The sequence below is a fragment of the Arvicanthis niloticus genome, chromosome 17 (assembly GCF_011762505.2).
Source record: "Arvicanthis niloticus isolate mArvNil1 chromosome 17, mArvNil1.pat.X, whole genome shotgun sequence".
NCBI lineage: Eukaryota > Metazoa > Chordata > Mammalia > Rodentia > Muridae > Arvicanthis > Arvicanthis niloticus.
The window spans coordinates 30,764,011-30,779,729 of NC_047674.1; the positions used below are offsets into that span (position 1 = coordinate 30,764,011).

General features: G+C 42.5%; 1 protein-coding gene across 8 annotated transcripts in view; it reads right to left on the reverse strand.

The window, feature by feature from the left end:
* Positions 1 to 14,150: 14,150 nt before the first annotated feature.
* The window catches only part of Vwa3b (von Willebrand factor A domain containing 3B), a 162,031-nt gene continuing 160,462 nt past the window's right edge, over positions 14,151 to 15,719 (reverse strand). For 7 of the 8 annotated variants that reach the window (XM_034521629.2, XM_076915058.1, XM_076915056.1 and 4 more), the window contains 2 exons: positions 15,040 to 15,216; positions 14,151 to 14,848 (listed from right to left, as the gene is read on the reverse strand). In XM_034521629.2, the coding sequence (XP_034377520.2) occupies positions 14,728 to 14,848; positions 15,040 to 15,216 (298 nt within the window). In that variant the 3' untranslated portion in view covers positions 14,151 to 14,727. Of the gene's footprint in view, positions 14,854 to 15,039; positions 15,217 to 15,719 lie in introns of all 8 variants that reach the window. The other variant, XM_076915060.1, reaches the window with a different exon arrangement.

Genomic DNA, 15,719 nt, shown 5'->3' on the forward strand with positions numbered 1-15,719 from the left:
ATAGGTATTGACAGGACACCAACTTCACGTAGGGGGTGACAGGAAAACATGGGACAGGAGAATTCTAAACAGGCATTTGTCTGCAGCTTAAGAGCTGACTCAGACAAGAGGAGCAGGGTTAAAAGGAACTGGGAAATTAAGAAAGCAGGGCACTGAGGGGTAATTATCAATAGTCACCACTACACCTCCTAAAGAAAGAGATGAAGAATTAGACCTTGAATATGAGAGAGAGAAAGGATTTCAGAAAAGCAGTTGTCCTCTCTCTGGGCTGTGTCACAGAAGAAGAAGAAGAAGAAGAAGAAGAAGAAGAAGAAGAAGAAGAAGAAGAAGAAGAAGAAGAAGAAGAGGAGGAGGAGGAGGAGGAGGAGGAGGAGGAGGAGGAGGAGGAGGAGGAGGAGGAGGAGGAGGAGGAGGAGGAGGAGGAGGAGGAGGAAAAGGCTATTTCAGAGCTCTCCTAGGAACAGGAGAAAATGAGGAGATGTCCTGCTTTCTCTCTGGCTCCTACTGGAGAAATCCTTAGTTCTGCTTTTTTCTATTGTCTGTCTTTGGCACACCAATCTGTCCACATGTGTCAGTTGTCTATTTTTGTTTCGTTGTTTGAACGACTGCTGTTCTGTTTCATGTTCAAAAGAAAAAAAATGGTGAAACTTTACCTGTTAGCTATTCACCTCTTGATTTAGTTTGACATAAGCTGCTCTTAAAGAGGCCAACAGCTTTTTGGCTTCTATGATAAGAAAGATGAGAGTTGTTTTTCCTAGAAAAATCTCATGAGAAGGTACTTTTCTCTTAAAATTACAGCTAGAAAAAGCAAGAAAATTTTGTTTAGTCTAAATATATAAGATGTGTAGCCACTTCATTTTTGTTTCTGACTGGTTTTAAAGTATAAATATGCTCTGCATGTCTTGGTTATAGATTATTGGCCTATAAGTTATTGGGTATGATTAAAAATTTTCAACTTTGGTAACAGAAAGTTGGCTTAAAACTGGTAACTCAGGGTTGGAGTTATTCAGAAACCAGATGTATAAAGATAGGATTTAAAACAATGTCTCCTTAATGAGATATTAAAAGCTGCACTATCATGTATTTATGTATAAGAACTGGCAGCCAAACTTTGTAACATGAAAGTAATGCACTTGGTGTTGATTTTAGAGAAAATGGATTGTTTACATTGTTAAAAATTGGTTTTGTTTCCCAAAATTATGGTTATACTCTAATATTGCAGAAGAAACTTAAAAATATAGTTAACTGCCAGTATTCTATTGACTGCAGTTGGAAGTTCAATCATGAGCTTGGGATTTTTGACTCATCTATGTTTATAGAGAAGAGGATAGAGCAAGTGTAAGAACCAAATATAAGAATTTCAGATCTCAGCTTGAATTTAAAATTAAAAGACCCTTAAATTTGAATCAAATCTTAACTGCCTCCGAGGAACATCCCTGGAAGAGCACATTCCAAAGACTCAAACAGACATTCCAGAAAGAAAGACCCAAGACAGGAGTTTATTAGTTCTTAACACAGTAAAACCTGGGTAAATAGAAGCTACTTAAGCTGACCTTCTTTTAAAGATAAGATATAAATTTAAGTTACTTAGCAACCAGGCCTGGGAGCGGAAACTGAGCTTGGGAACAGCTGTTAAAGTCAGCCCTTGTAGTTATAAAGAGGTAAAACTGCCTTTATGAGCCCTGTGAATATGGTATAAATACTGCCCCCAATTTTGGCTCGGGGTTCTTCTTGCCTTCATACAAGAGAACCCTGGTACCGGCTATTATGAATTCATCAATAAACCTCATGTTATTACAATGAGTCCTGTCCGTGAGTATCTCTGGGGGAGTATGTCCCGTGGTATTAGATCTTTAGAATCCAACACAGGTAGAGTTGAGTAAAAGTGTTAAAAAAAGCTGTGGCACAGTACAGGCCTGCAGGAGGATAATCTTTGGGCCAGGCCTCAGGAAATAAACCCAGATTAAGAACATTTACATTTGAGTTAAGACAATGCAGAGTAGGCTCAGCAGAAGTTTGTTTGACATTCCTTTTGTTATGGTCATTCTGACCAGCCCCTAGAAAGGTGTTTTCCAGAATTTGTTTATTGCCTTGTTTGTTCCTTGGGGGGAGGGGTCAGTCTCAGACCCAAAAACATTCACAACAGACAGCATATGGGCCAGGAGTTACAGATAATGATTATGCTGGAGAAATTAAAATTATGTCTGCTTCCCTCCATGGCATTATAGCTGTGCCTGGTAATAAAAGAATTGCTCCAAGAGTAAGAGAGGACAAGATTGGCCTTCAACTTGGCTTTTATCTGATACTCTCACTCAGCTACAAGGGATTGGTTATTCAATTGATCCAAAACAAAGTTCAAACTTAAGATTTATGAAACTTGTGGGGCATTACAGCCTGACTTCTGGCTTGTCTACTCCAACTGCCATTCCAGCAATGCATATAGAATTATTATAGATTTAGAAGATTGTTTTTATATGGTTCCTTTATATCCTAGTAAAGATGGGAGGTTTGCATTCAGTGACTTTGCTTGTAATTTTTGAGAGCCCATGAAACGATATTATTAGAAAGTTTTGCCTCAAGGAATGGCTAATGGCCTTACATTATATAAAAAATTTATTGTTGCTTTAATACAAAAAGTTAAGAGTTTGGATCTTTCAGTATATATTATTCATTGTATGATATTTTATTAGCTGATCTCTCTGAAAGAGTTTTTCTGCAAGCCTTTGCTCTCATATAACAAGCTTTTAAAACTTTGGGGAGTGCTTCTAGCTCCAGAAAAAATTCAAAGGCAATGTCTTTTCAATATCTGGGACCTCAGTTTTATTCTAAGCAGACTGTGGCACAGAAAATTCCAAAAAAAAAAAAAAAAAAAAAAAAAAAAAAGATAGATGGGTCTGGACAGATGGCTCAGTGGTTAAGAGCACAGACTGCTTTTCCAGAGGTCCTGAGTTCAATTCCCAGTGACCACATGGTGTGGCTCATAACCATCTATAATGGGATCTAGTGCCCTCTTCTGGCTTGCAGGTCTACATGCAAAAAGTGGTTTACTTTTAATAATTTTCAAAAGTTGTTAGGAGATATTAATTAGCTAAGACCTCACCTTAAGCTTACCACAAAAGAACTTAAGTCTCTGTTTGATATTCTTGAGGGGGATGCAAATCCTAATTCCCCTCGACAATTAACTGATGAAGGAGAGATAGCTTTGCAGAAAGCAGAGTAAGCTGTTAGTTATCAACAGATACATTATATAGACTATGATCAATTTTTGGCTGTTTGCCTTATTACTACTCATGTGCTCACATCAGTCCTATGGCAAAAGAAACCATTAATGTGGATTCATCCTTCTTCATCTGCAAGTAAAGTTTGAACATCCTATTATTGAAGACCCCCATACTCGGGAGACCCTTCCTCAAGTCTCAGGAAATCACGACCACCCAAAGATCACAAGAAACCATACCTGGATGCAATCAGCAGAGGCTTTATTAGGGAAATTGGCCAGCGGTCAAACCGCAAGCTCTCTCTCTGAAGAGCAAGGTTTGGCCTAGAGTGATGGGTTAAGGGGTCTTTTAAAGAGCAAAACCACAAGCCAGGGGAGTGGGGAGGGGGTGAGGGGTTGCCAAGGATACATAACATAAGAATAGTGAAACATTCCAGAGAAACCCACCCTGAAAGGTTAATAGCCATGAAAATTACTCAGTACAATCATTTTTCTCAAAAATATAGTCTTACCTAGTCACTGTCCCCTATACCGTCATTACAAAATATTTCTCACTTCCTCCAGTCACAGCCCCACCTAGATGGCTTGTATTTTTTATGGTCAGGAATGTGTCTTCCTGCTTTGCCCCCCCACCCCACCCACAGGTGGGCCTGCTGCCTGAGGCTTGAGGAATGTAATCTAGCAAGTGTCCTCTGATTCAGGGGCAATGTCCTTCACCTGGAATGTGTCCTGGGGTAGTGAAAATCTTACATTCAGTTCCACTTTCTGGAACTTGCATTTTTCTGCCCAGGTCTAAGGGCAAAGAAAAAGTCTACATATTTCATAAAATGGCCTTTATAATTTTTCACTCTACATTATGAAACTGTTACTGTGTTAATACAGAATTGTAAGATAGAATCCTGAAAGTATTTTAGATGAAATGTTTATTCCTTATTCCAAATAGCAATTAAATTGGTTATTAAAAAATACTGATATTTGGCCTATTACATGGCAAACATTTTAGGCAAATTTGATAATCATTATTCAAAAGACAAGTTGTTACAGTTTTCCTCTATGCATGCTTTTGTATTTCATGTAAATCTACGCATGCAGCCCATAGAAAAAAATGTACTTTATTTACAGATGATTTATCTATTGAGAAGGCAGTATATGTAATTAGATCACATGTTCATTTTTTTGAGTTTTCCCCTGCTTCAGCACAAATAATTGAATTACATGCCATAGACACTGTTTGAAAAGCTAAAAAATAAAAAACTTAAAAAATTAAGCTTTCAATTTGTATACTCATAGCCAGTATATGGCTCATGGTTTATAATTGCTTGAAATTGTTCCTTTTTTAGATATTGCTAATTCTCAAATTTTACAAATACAGCTTAATTTAAGAAACATGTACGTTTTCTTAACTTTATAAGACATTAAGAACTCATACTGGATTGCCTGGACCCCAGGGCAATGCCACAGCAGATTTGTATACCAGGCAGATCACAGGCATTACAGAACCAGTTAGCCATACAATCTTATTCTTTACTTTATCAAAATAATAATATCTTGAGACAATAATTTGGTATTTCTAGAGAGTGTGCAAGTCAAATTGCAAAAACTTGTTCTCAGTGTCCTCAGTTTCTTCATAATGGTGTTAAGTCTCGAGGACTTATACCTAATCAATTATGGCAAATGGATGTTACTCATTTATGATTTTGGAAAACTAAAATATGTACATGTGACTTGACACCTTTTCAGGCTTTCTAGTTGCAACTGCTTTAACAGGAGAAGCAACTAAAAATGTAATAAGTTATTGCCTACATTATTTTTCTATGCTTGGTATTCTATATCAGATTATAGATAATAGAACTGGCTACTGCAGTCAAACATTTGAGATGTTTTGTTGACAATTTAATATTATTCATATTACTGAGATTCCTTATTATCCTCAAGGACAAGAAATTGTGAAGCAGATACTATGGAACTTTAAAATAATATCTCAATAACTCTCTGAGTGAGGGAGGAGCAGCTACTGGTGCTTCTACCCTGGTTTTGCAAGGAACTCTGAAAAATTGGCTTTTAAAAACTAAAGAGGGGGGATTATACACTCCAAGGTCACCAAAAGCACACCTTGCTTTTGTCTTATTTGTTTTAAATTTTTTGCAAACTGATGCTAAAGGCCAGTCTGCAGCAGATCGCCACTGGCATCCAGTCACTTCCGCTCATTTGCCAGGGTCAAATGGAAAGACCCCCTAATTAATACATGGAATGGTCCTGACCCTGTTTTAATTTAGTGCTGTGTTTCAGCCTGTTTTTTTTTTTTTTTTCACAAAAAGAAAATGGAGCCCAATGGCTACCTGAAAGATTGGTCCATCAAGTGGACACAGATTCTGAGCCTAATAATCATGATACTAATGATGAAGATGGTTCAAAATCCCTATCAGCCAGCTGAGTTAACCTAGCATATAGTCTCTACTCTTACTGGAGAGTAAGTGTTTTTTATCGATACTTAAAGCCACCCACTATATACCTGGTGGCCAGACTGCCAATTAGCAGCTGGATTACATACCTGGGACATTTCCACTTACAACTTTATTTTCTATACTTCTTGGACCATTAATTATAATCTTGTTGCTTTTAACCTCCGAACCTTGTATCTTAAATAGATTGGTTGCCTTCACATGGGATCACCCTTAAGGAAGCTCAGCTATTCATCATGGCAGTTATCCATCGATATGAAGAATTGCATTTAGTGCATGTTCACAGGTCCTTTGGTCTGAATGTGGCTTTGGTCTGTATGGCAAAGACTGTGCCATAGATGGCCAGTAGTCAAAGATGGGTAAGAGTGTTCTTGAGCTCCTATAGACCTAAGACAGAGGCATACATCAATAATGCTATGTATGTTCTCCATGATGGGTAATAAGGAGCAGTATAGACACCAACCTACAGCAGGCACAGTCACCTGGCTACTCTTTACGCTAGACAGGATGAAATCTTGTGCCCCGTCCAGCTGCTGACACTGTTCATCTTTAAAAAAAAAAAAAAAAAAAAAAACTAATAAAGGAGAATTGTGCCCTACCCCCAGCCTTGAGCAGGCCCGAAAGACTTTGTTTACCACAATAGACCAAATAATAGGACCTAGGTGGAGTTACCCACCTTGGCTGCATGTACAATAGACTGTCCACTGAGCTTGCCTTGGGATATCTCTGGCTGTGACAAAGGATGGGTTCTCCCACCCATCCCCGGTGGAAACAAGAATGGGTTCTGTGGGGCTTTCCCTTTAAATTAGAAGAGCTGAATATTAAACTTCGAGCCTTGATCAGAAAACTTTGTCTTGACTTCATGTTTTTCTCGCCTCTCTGCCCCCCCCCTTCATTTCTAGCCCCTCTTTCAGGTGAACTCAGTTCATCTTTGGCCACAGGCTGCTACAAACCCCCAACACCATGGCTTCCATTTACCCATGGGACAAGAGTAATGAAGACCCCCATACTCGGGAGACCCTTCCTCAAACCTCCGGAAATTGCGACCACCCAAAGATCACAAGAAACCATACCTGGATGCAATCAGCAGAGGCTTTATTAGGGAAGTAAGCCGGCGGTCAAAACGACAAGCTCTTTAGCTCCAAGAGCAAGGTTTTGGCCTAGAGTGGTGGGTTAAAGGGTCTTTTATAGCATGGGGTAGGGGAAGGAAGGCATTTTCGCGTGCTTACACATGAATGGTTGCATTTTCGCGCGGTTACACATGATTGGTTGTTTTACAAATTTTGGCACACTCATTCTTCTCAAAAATGTGGTTTTTACCATGCCATTGTGTCCTATCCTGCCATTTACCAACTATTTCAGATTAACTATCTTTGCTTCTTCCTGCTATAGCCCCACCTAGGTGGCAGCATCTTTTATCTGTGGTCAGGAATGTGTCTTCCTGCCTTGGGCGAGGCTTGAGGAATGTAATCCAGCAAGTGTCCTTCACCTGGAATGTGAAGGCCTGAAATCTTATTTTCAGTTCCTCGTTCTGTAAGGCGAAAAATCTACACATATTTCATAAAATGGCCTTTATAATTTTTCACTCTACAGTATCTCCATCATTTTCTTTCCTGTGTTTGCAATACCTGGGTGTTGCCTGGACCCTGGATTACTATTAAGTGTCTCTTGTCAAAGATGATGTAGAGTGAAAAATTATAAAGATCATTTTATAAAATATATACAGGCTTTTCTTTAAAGGTCATGAAAAATATAGAAAGTTTTTATGACCCCTAGACCTGAGCAAAAGAATGAAGGTTTACTAGTTCCAAGAAAGCGGAACTGAATGTAAGATTTCAGGCCTTCACTGCCCCAGGATACATTCCGGGAGGAATACATTATCCCTGAGTCAGAGGACACTTGCTGGATTAACATTCCTCAGCCTCAGGGAAGAGAACCCACCTGTGGGTGGGGAAGGCCCAAAGCAGGAAGACACATTCCTGACCACAAAGAAAGATGCAAGTCATCTGGGTGGTCCCAGGAACTGGCTGACCGCAAGATAAATGGTTGGGCAAGGTTACATCCTTACAAAAGATAAGTGTATAAGATGTTTTCCACATGACTCTGACTAAATTTGGGTTGGGACCTTTTAAGACTTTCTACTGTTTTTATGTTATGTTCCTTGATAACCCCCTCACTCCCCTTGGTTTGTGGTTCTGCCCTTTATAAGCCCTCCACTCCCAGCCGACTGGGTCGACACTCCTCTGCCCCTACGTGGGTCACGAGTCTAGGCCTCAGTCGACTGACCCCAAAATATACCTCTTGCTGTTGCATCAAGTATGGTGTCTTGTGAGTTATTGGGGTGGCCACGAATTTCTGAGGCTTGAGGGAGGTCCTCCCTTTGGGGGGGGGTCTTAAAATGTGAATCTAGAAAGTTATCTGGCGATTACTGACAGCATTAGATTTCTTCCCACACATGAGTTCACTCCTCAAACCTGTCTATTGAAAAGATAAATAAAGGGAAATTTAGAATAGGGGACTGACTAGCTCAAGGTTAAGTGATAGGTTTAATTTGTCCTCACTGACAACTGCTTTTTGGTATTCAAATTTTACTCTGTGTAGATAGATTAGCCATCCTGTACCTGTACCCTGAGTTCTCTGAAAGTTTGTCACAGGATGGAAAGCCCAGTGGCTTTTTAATAAGTGGGCGCACTTATTAAGAAGAAGGCACAGAACTGAACCACAGGCTAGAGAGCCTAGAAGCAGAGTAGGTTCTTGGAGGCCTTTGAACCCCCTTGAAAGCTGGTAGGGAGGGAGGGAGGCTCAGGCCTGGGAGGGAAAAGCCTCTCCAGGATCACCTCTCCAGTCACCTGCTCAGGTCCTGGTTCTCTGGGTAGGACTTGCTAAAACTTCCTCAGGAGTGCTCCTGGCCCCTCCAGCACTCTTTGGCAACCAAAACACACCTCGGAGTAGGAATTTTTAAAAGTAAGTCAAGATTAGCATGTGAAAGAAGCCAGTTTGCAGAGGACATGACATCATCTAATGAACAGTGTGTATGAGACAGCATCCCAAACTATAAACTGGGGTAGCACGTGAGTATGTGGAGGGGTGGTGCATGCAGATGTGTGTGTGTGTGTTGGGGGTGGTGATGACCACACACAGGTCTCTGGGTGCAGGTGAGTATGTATTGGGGGTGGTGACAAATGACCACACACAGGTATCTGGGTGCATGCAGATGTGTGTGTGTGTGTGTTGGGGGTGGTGATGACCACACACAGGTGTCTGGGTGCAGGAGAGTGTGTGTGTGTGTGTGTGGTGATAAATGACCACACACTGATGTCTGGATGCTTTATGGACTTTTTGGTCAGCTCCCAAGCCCACATCTGCTGCTGGACTGTTTTTCCCTCTCGTACCTATTTCTGTTCTATAGCTGTCCGAAGAGGCAAGACTTTTTCCCAACTCCTTCTGGCGGCGGCTGGGATTTAAGCTTATCCTCTGCTCTGTTTTCTTTTAAACTCTAATAAAATTCCCCTGAGCATCTTAGTCATCCCGACTCTAGATTCTTTCATCAGTGAGGGAGGTTAAAAACTCTAAAAGAGAACCTCAGTTTCCCCAGGAACAGGTAAAGGAGAGCTCATTCAGGGCAGAGGAAATGGTAGCTATAAGGAAAGGCAGGGCACACCTCAGACTCTGTGTGTCATCTTTGGAAGTGGGGGCTTGCAAATTAATGTTGTCAATTGGGCCATTTGGAGACAGATTAAAGCCTCCACTGTAGGTGGTCCCTCAGCATGGTGGTTCAGGGACCCTTGTGAATACAAAACTGCAGATGCTTAAGTTTCTTATAAGACATGGTGTGACATTTTACAGGATGCCGTGCCCATCCTACTGTAGGGAGATTTAAAATCTCTAGATGACACAATTCTTAACACAACATGAGTGCTGTGTAAACAGGTGTTATTCTGTGTCCTTCAGGGGAAAGAACGATTACAAAGTCTGTGCGTGTTAGTACAGATGCGCTTTTCCTGCATATTTTCTGAGACTGGTTAAATCTACAGATGTGGGACCTGTCTGCTCATGCAGAGGTTGACTGCAATCACCACCACCCATTTCTAGACCCCTATGCAGGAAGGGAGTAAGGCTGACACAGATTCCCAGCAGCAGGGGGATCACTTCTGGAAGGAAAGAAACAGTCACAGTGGCTTTGGAGATGGTGAATCAGTTTGCTAGGTATTGCCTCCAAAAGCTCCCAAGGAGAGAGTAGGGGCACTGCAGCATTTCCACAGAGACTGTATGCAAGTCCCCATGATGGAAAAGCTACCTTTGAAACAAAAATTGAAGCAGGATAGAAAAACAAGGGCAATTATGGGGACATGGAAAGGAAAAAAAAAAAAAAGAGGCTCTCATTTTGGACACTGGCTGAGGCCTCTCACCAGCTGAGAACCAAGAATTCTCGAATATGACCTGGAGAGATGATTCAGTGTTTAAGAGTCTTTGCTGCTCTTTTGCAGGACCCAAGTTCAGTTCCTAGCACTCACATGGTGGCTCATACCCATATGTAACTACTCAGGGTCCAGGGGCTCCAGCACCCTCTACTATCTTCCATAGGTACCAGGCACATATGTGGTGCACACACACACATGCAAACACAATGCCCATACTCATAAACAAATCACACACACACACACACACACACACACACACACACACACACACACACAAAGGTCAGGATAATCAACATTTTCAATGAAGGTTGTCAATATAGAAAGAGTATTTGCTTTATATAGAAATATTTCCCATGAAGGGAGCTAAAGTAGACCATGTTTAAGGTCTAATCATAGATGGTCTCCCTGAGGCTGACTCCTTTTCTGGTGTATTCTGGAGCTCAGGCGAGACAATTAACTCTCATCTACGTGACATGTGCTAACTTCCTGCATTCCTGTGACCTAGAGTTGAACTTCCAGTGATGATGCATTTTAATGTGGAACAGAACAATGAAGAATGGTAAAATGGCAAATTGTTATTCATTTTTATCATAATAAATGTTATTCATTTATTAATCATAATTAATCATCTCACTTTTCTCCCTGTTGCTGTGATAAACATTCTGACCAAAAGCAATTGGGGGGCCATGTAGTATTTGGTTTTTACACATCTAGGTTTCAATCCATCATTGAGAGAAACCAGGGTAAGAAAACAAGTATGGGACCTGGAGGCGTGAACCGTGGAGGAACACTGCTTTCTGGCTTGCTCATTCATAGGGTCACACTTTCTTATATATCCCAGGACCACGTGCCTAGGGAATAGTGCCACTCACAGTGGGCTGAAGCCTTCCACATACTATCAAGGCAATCCCTCATAGACATTTACACAGACCAACCTGATAAAGACAACTTCTCAGTTGAGATTTTTTTTCCACAGATGGTTCTAGGCTGTTGACAGTGAATGCTAACTAGGATGTTAGTATATAATGTTAGTATATAACTAGGATGTTAGTATATAGTCCACCCAAGGAACACGAGGTACCTGGCCTTTGCAGGAAAAGCAAAGGTTTCCAGTCATACACTTGCCAGATTCAGGGGGATGACCCTGATAACACTAAGAACTGGTACAATTCCAGCTTGCTGTAGCTTCCAAGCTAAGAGCAGAGGGAGCAGAAAACCTGGAGGTCTTTCCAGAAATTTCTAGGACACACAAATATTCATACAGAAATGAGACTGCAGGCGGGATAGTGCCCAGGGACGACATACCCTGTGACCTGGGAAGCACGTTGGTAAGCTTGATGCAATTTTATTATTATGTTTTAATCTAGGTCAGAGAAAAACAGCAAAGGAGATGTTTCTTTAGGAGACACAAGGCTTAGGATAAATACAGTGAGAGATGGGAAAGAAAATGGAAGGGCATACAGCTTTGTTCAGTTATGCCCCACCCACAGCCCACCCCGCCCTCTGCTCCCGCCCACCACTCTCCACCACCACTCCACACCTCTGCCTAAGCCCCCCATCCTTTAATCCTCTCCCTGCTATCCACCCCTCAAGGCAATCCTGAGGTTGTAAATTACTGTATCCTCAGCTCCCAATGAAGTTCCAGTTCCTGGGAAAGTGGGTACAAACAAGAGCCTCTGCAGCCAGGGGCCACTCCAGAAGTTGGGGCTGTGAGTGAGGTAAGAGTGAGTGTGACATGATGCTGAGCTGTACTGCCTGGAAACAAATGGTGTTCACAACGACATTTGCATTTTTTTAATCCTGGTTTCACACAATGATTAGGTTTATCAATGTGTAAAGCTTCGTCTCATTATTCATGGATTCCATGTTAATGCATGTGTCTATTTGTTAAAGTTTGTGATTCCTGCCAAATTAGTGTTCCAAGGCATGTTTGCAGACAGGTGTGTGCTGAAAGCTATGAAGAATTTGGTTCATCTAACCGATTCCTTTCCATTCTTCTAAAACATATTGGTATATTTGGTGGTATATTTCTTTTGGCATCTTTGTGCCTATTATTAAGATGATTCCATTGGTTGAAATATCCCTAAAGTTGTGACTGGAGAGATAACTCAGAGGTTAAGAGAACTTGCTGATCTTTCAGAGGAGCCAGGTTCAGTTCCCAACCCTCACATGGAGGTATACCCAACTGGGTATAACTCCTGTCCCGGGGATCCGGTTCCTTATTCTGGCCTCTGCAAGGGGCACATGTGACACACACATACATGTGCAGGCAAACATACACATAACACATAAAGAATGAAAGAAAGTAAAATACCTCTAAAGTTTAATACTGAAGTGCCTTAAGGAGACTGAGAGCCTTTGGCATTCCCAGTTGCAATGTTGGAAGGCATATGGACTCCCCCTTCCTCAGGACACTGTGGAATTCCTTTCTCCTGTTTTTCTGCTTTTCTATTTGGGCCTACAGTCTTTGGAATATTTCTACTGGCCCATTCAGTTGCACCATTGTCTGCTAGCTCCATGATATCATGACCTGGGTGCTGTTTTTAAAGAACAGGGATGAGTGTGCATATTTAATCTGTGAGATGCCTAGATCCTACAGGAAATTCTATACCAATGGGGGATGGTTTCAATTCATCACGGAACTGAGCTCACAATGGGCAGAAAGGAATCATATGGCTTTGTCACCATCTTGGCTCATGGTATCATCAAGGTGGTGGAAAACTACATGATTGGCCACCATCTTGTTTAGCGGCATTATCAAGATGGCAATGGCCATGTGACTTCACCATCATCTTGGTTAAAGCAACCACATGGCATAAATCAAAATGGCAGCACCCATAAAACTTCTCAGTAGCACTAAACCCTGAGGGGATTGTCATTTAGAGTCTCCTGTGACACGCATTGTCATGCATCCCAATATTCTCCCATCTCTTTTTACCTTTTTGATTTTTCCCCCTTTCCCACATGCTTAGTAGGATCACGGACATAGGAGACCCAGATAGACTCTCCCGTCCAGTGATGAGGTCAATGCATTCCTTTTATCTGACATTAAGGAGGGAATATCAGACCTCTATAGTGAGCTCTTTGGACTTTTACTATTTTGCAGGATCTGCTTGCTGGTTTCTGGGGAGAACTTAAGAGTTTCCCAGATATGTGCCTCCAACACTGGCTAGCTACCAGCAGGAGTTGACACTCTGATAGACCTGGGAAGCAGGCTAGGGGCCAGTCTTAGAAAAGCACAGATATCAATTGGGGACTCAAAGAATAGATTTCCAGGTGCTAGACACGTTACTACAGCCATTGCAGGATCGGCTTGCTCATATAGGAGGCTGGAGATGCTGGAGGCTGGAGATGCTGGAGGCTGGAGACCCAAGCTCTTCAGGGTTAATGCCTGTTCTGTCTGCCAGGCATCTCCACTCTTGTTCCTCTCTAACTGAGATAGAATGTTCTTCTTCCCTTGACCCTCCTTTGCTTCACAATTCCCTGCTTTTGTTTCTGCCCTAGCATGCTCCAGGTACCTGTCTTCTGTTTCCAGTTTCCTCCGTTTCTGTTTCCACTCTCCAATTGTTGTAACAGACACATTGGCTTTCAGGAATGTGAACGCCACGTTTAATTAGCTCGTGCTCATTTTTGAATATCAGAACTCTTCCAATCTTTTCTATTTTCCAAAGGTCTCGTATATGTTCCTTATTAATAACCTGTACTTCTTTTTTTAATGGCCCAAGGACTGTTACCGCCTAGAAAAAGGAGGCTTTGAGAGAACTATTTCAGCTTTGAAATTAGTGAGCAGAACTTCGATACAGTGATAATAAACTGTTCGAGGAGGACATCAGCAAGTTGGGCCGTAGTGGTGCGGGCTTTTAATTCCAGCACTTGGGAGGCAGAGACAGGTGGATCTCTGAAGGAAGGTGGGGGGAGAAAAAAGAGGAAGAAGGAGGAGAAGGAGGAGGAGGAGGAGGAGGAGAAGGAGGAGAAGGAGGAGAAGAGGAAGAGGAAGAGGGAGAAGGGAGAAGAGGAGGCGGGGAGTAGCAAATGAACAACCAGAATGTCTCCAATGTAAGAGATTTTATTCGGGTTCTGCACTCAGAGGTACCTACAACAGACTACAGACAAAATCAATTAGGAAGAGTTCACTAAAAATGTTCAGGACACAGTAACATAGAGAACACTCAGCCTTACAGCTCCCAGACAAGCTACTGACCAAGTGTTAACTTCAGTCTCCACAATGTGTAACAAAATCCTTAATTCCCAAGGAAGAACCAATTTAAAGCGACACCACAGGGGTGAAGCCTAACTACATGGAGTCCTCGAAGAACCTCGGGCATTCTAACAGCAGCCTGGCAGGCTAGTGCTGCTACATATGTATCAAAGGCCTGACAACAGTTTTGGGTGACAGGGGAGGTGGGACAAAGAATGTCCAGAAAGATCTCTAAGCTCAAACATTAGGAGAGCCAGGCTGGGGACAGGAAGCTGGCTCTCATCCACAGGGAAGGTATTGGATAGAAAGAAGGCAAGCCTTACCTCAGAAGAGAGGCTTGCTCCACAGGGTCCAGAGGCTGGGGCCTGAACAACCCTGGGGACAGTGGCTTGCTTAAAGTTAGCTGCCACTAGGGTTTGTTAGGGTTCCTCAGTAGCGGGTCCTCAGCCCCTTTCGCTGTGGGTGGCTGGACTCTGTCAGGGCAGGGCTGCTCCTGGTGGCGGTGTGTCGAAGGCGAAGTTGGCGGCGTCCTAGGCCACGTGTGGAAAACCTTCTCTGGGAAAATGGATGTCAGAATGACTGGGGTGGGGGTGATTTATTGTGCTGGGACCTCCTACTCTGACTTGGAAACTGGGGGACAGTCTCACATACACTAGGTTTCAAAGTGTCATATAGGTTCAGGGTGCCTCCCAATTCCCCACCCTGGGCTCAGGGAAGGGGCCGGGGATACATTCAGGGGACCTGGTGCCGTGGGAAGAGCCGTCGGAATCTGAGCACATTAGCTCCTGGAGAGGTGACCTCTTGATGGGCTTCTTTTTCTTTTTTCGGAAGTTCTCTTGTCTCGGCTGTTTCAAATACTCAGTGGCTTCTTCCGTCACAGTCCAGAGGTGGGAAGAGTTACTTGAATCTACTTCCTCCCTAGAGAGAGACAGAGGAGAGGCTGAGGGATGCCTGGACCTGACTGCTCCAGGATGAAATCTCCAGCTCACCTCTGCAGGGGTCTCTACGCTCTGTCCAGAGCCTTAGGTATTGGACACTTTAGGCTTACTTCATTCAGTTCATGTCTACTCGTAGGAGCCACACACAGAAGAGAAAACCTAGCCATGTGGGCCAGTCCCTACTTAATCAAGAAACAGCTAACTCAAGCCCAGGTGCCCCAGTATGTTCTTCAGCACCGACCCCCATCCATCAGCAACAAGTCAGCCTGGCTCTATCATTGCTCCCCGCACCCCCATCCTTGAATTAGAGATTAGAGCTTTAAATACAGACGTAGCTTCCATAGTCCTGGGTTTCTCAAGTTTGGTGGTTCAAGATGCATCGTCAGATACACTTTCCCAAATGCCAACAGCGATGTGACTTTTAATTACATTCAATAAAAAACCAACAAAAAAACCAAACCAAACCAACCAACAAACAAACAA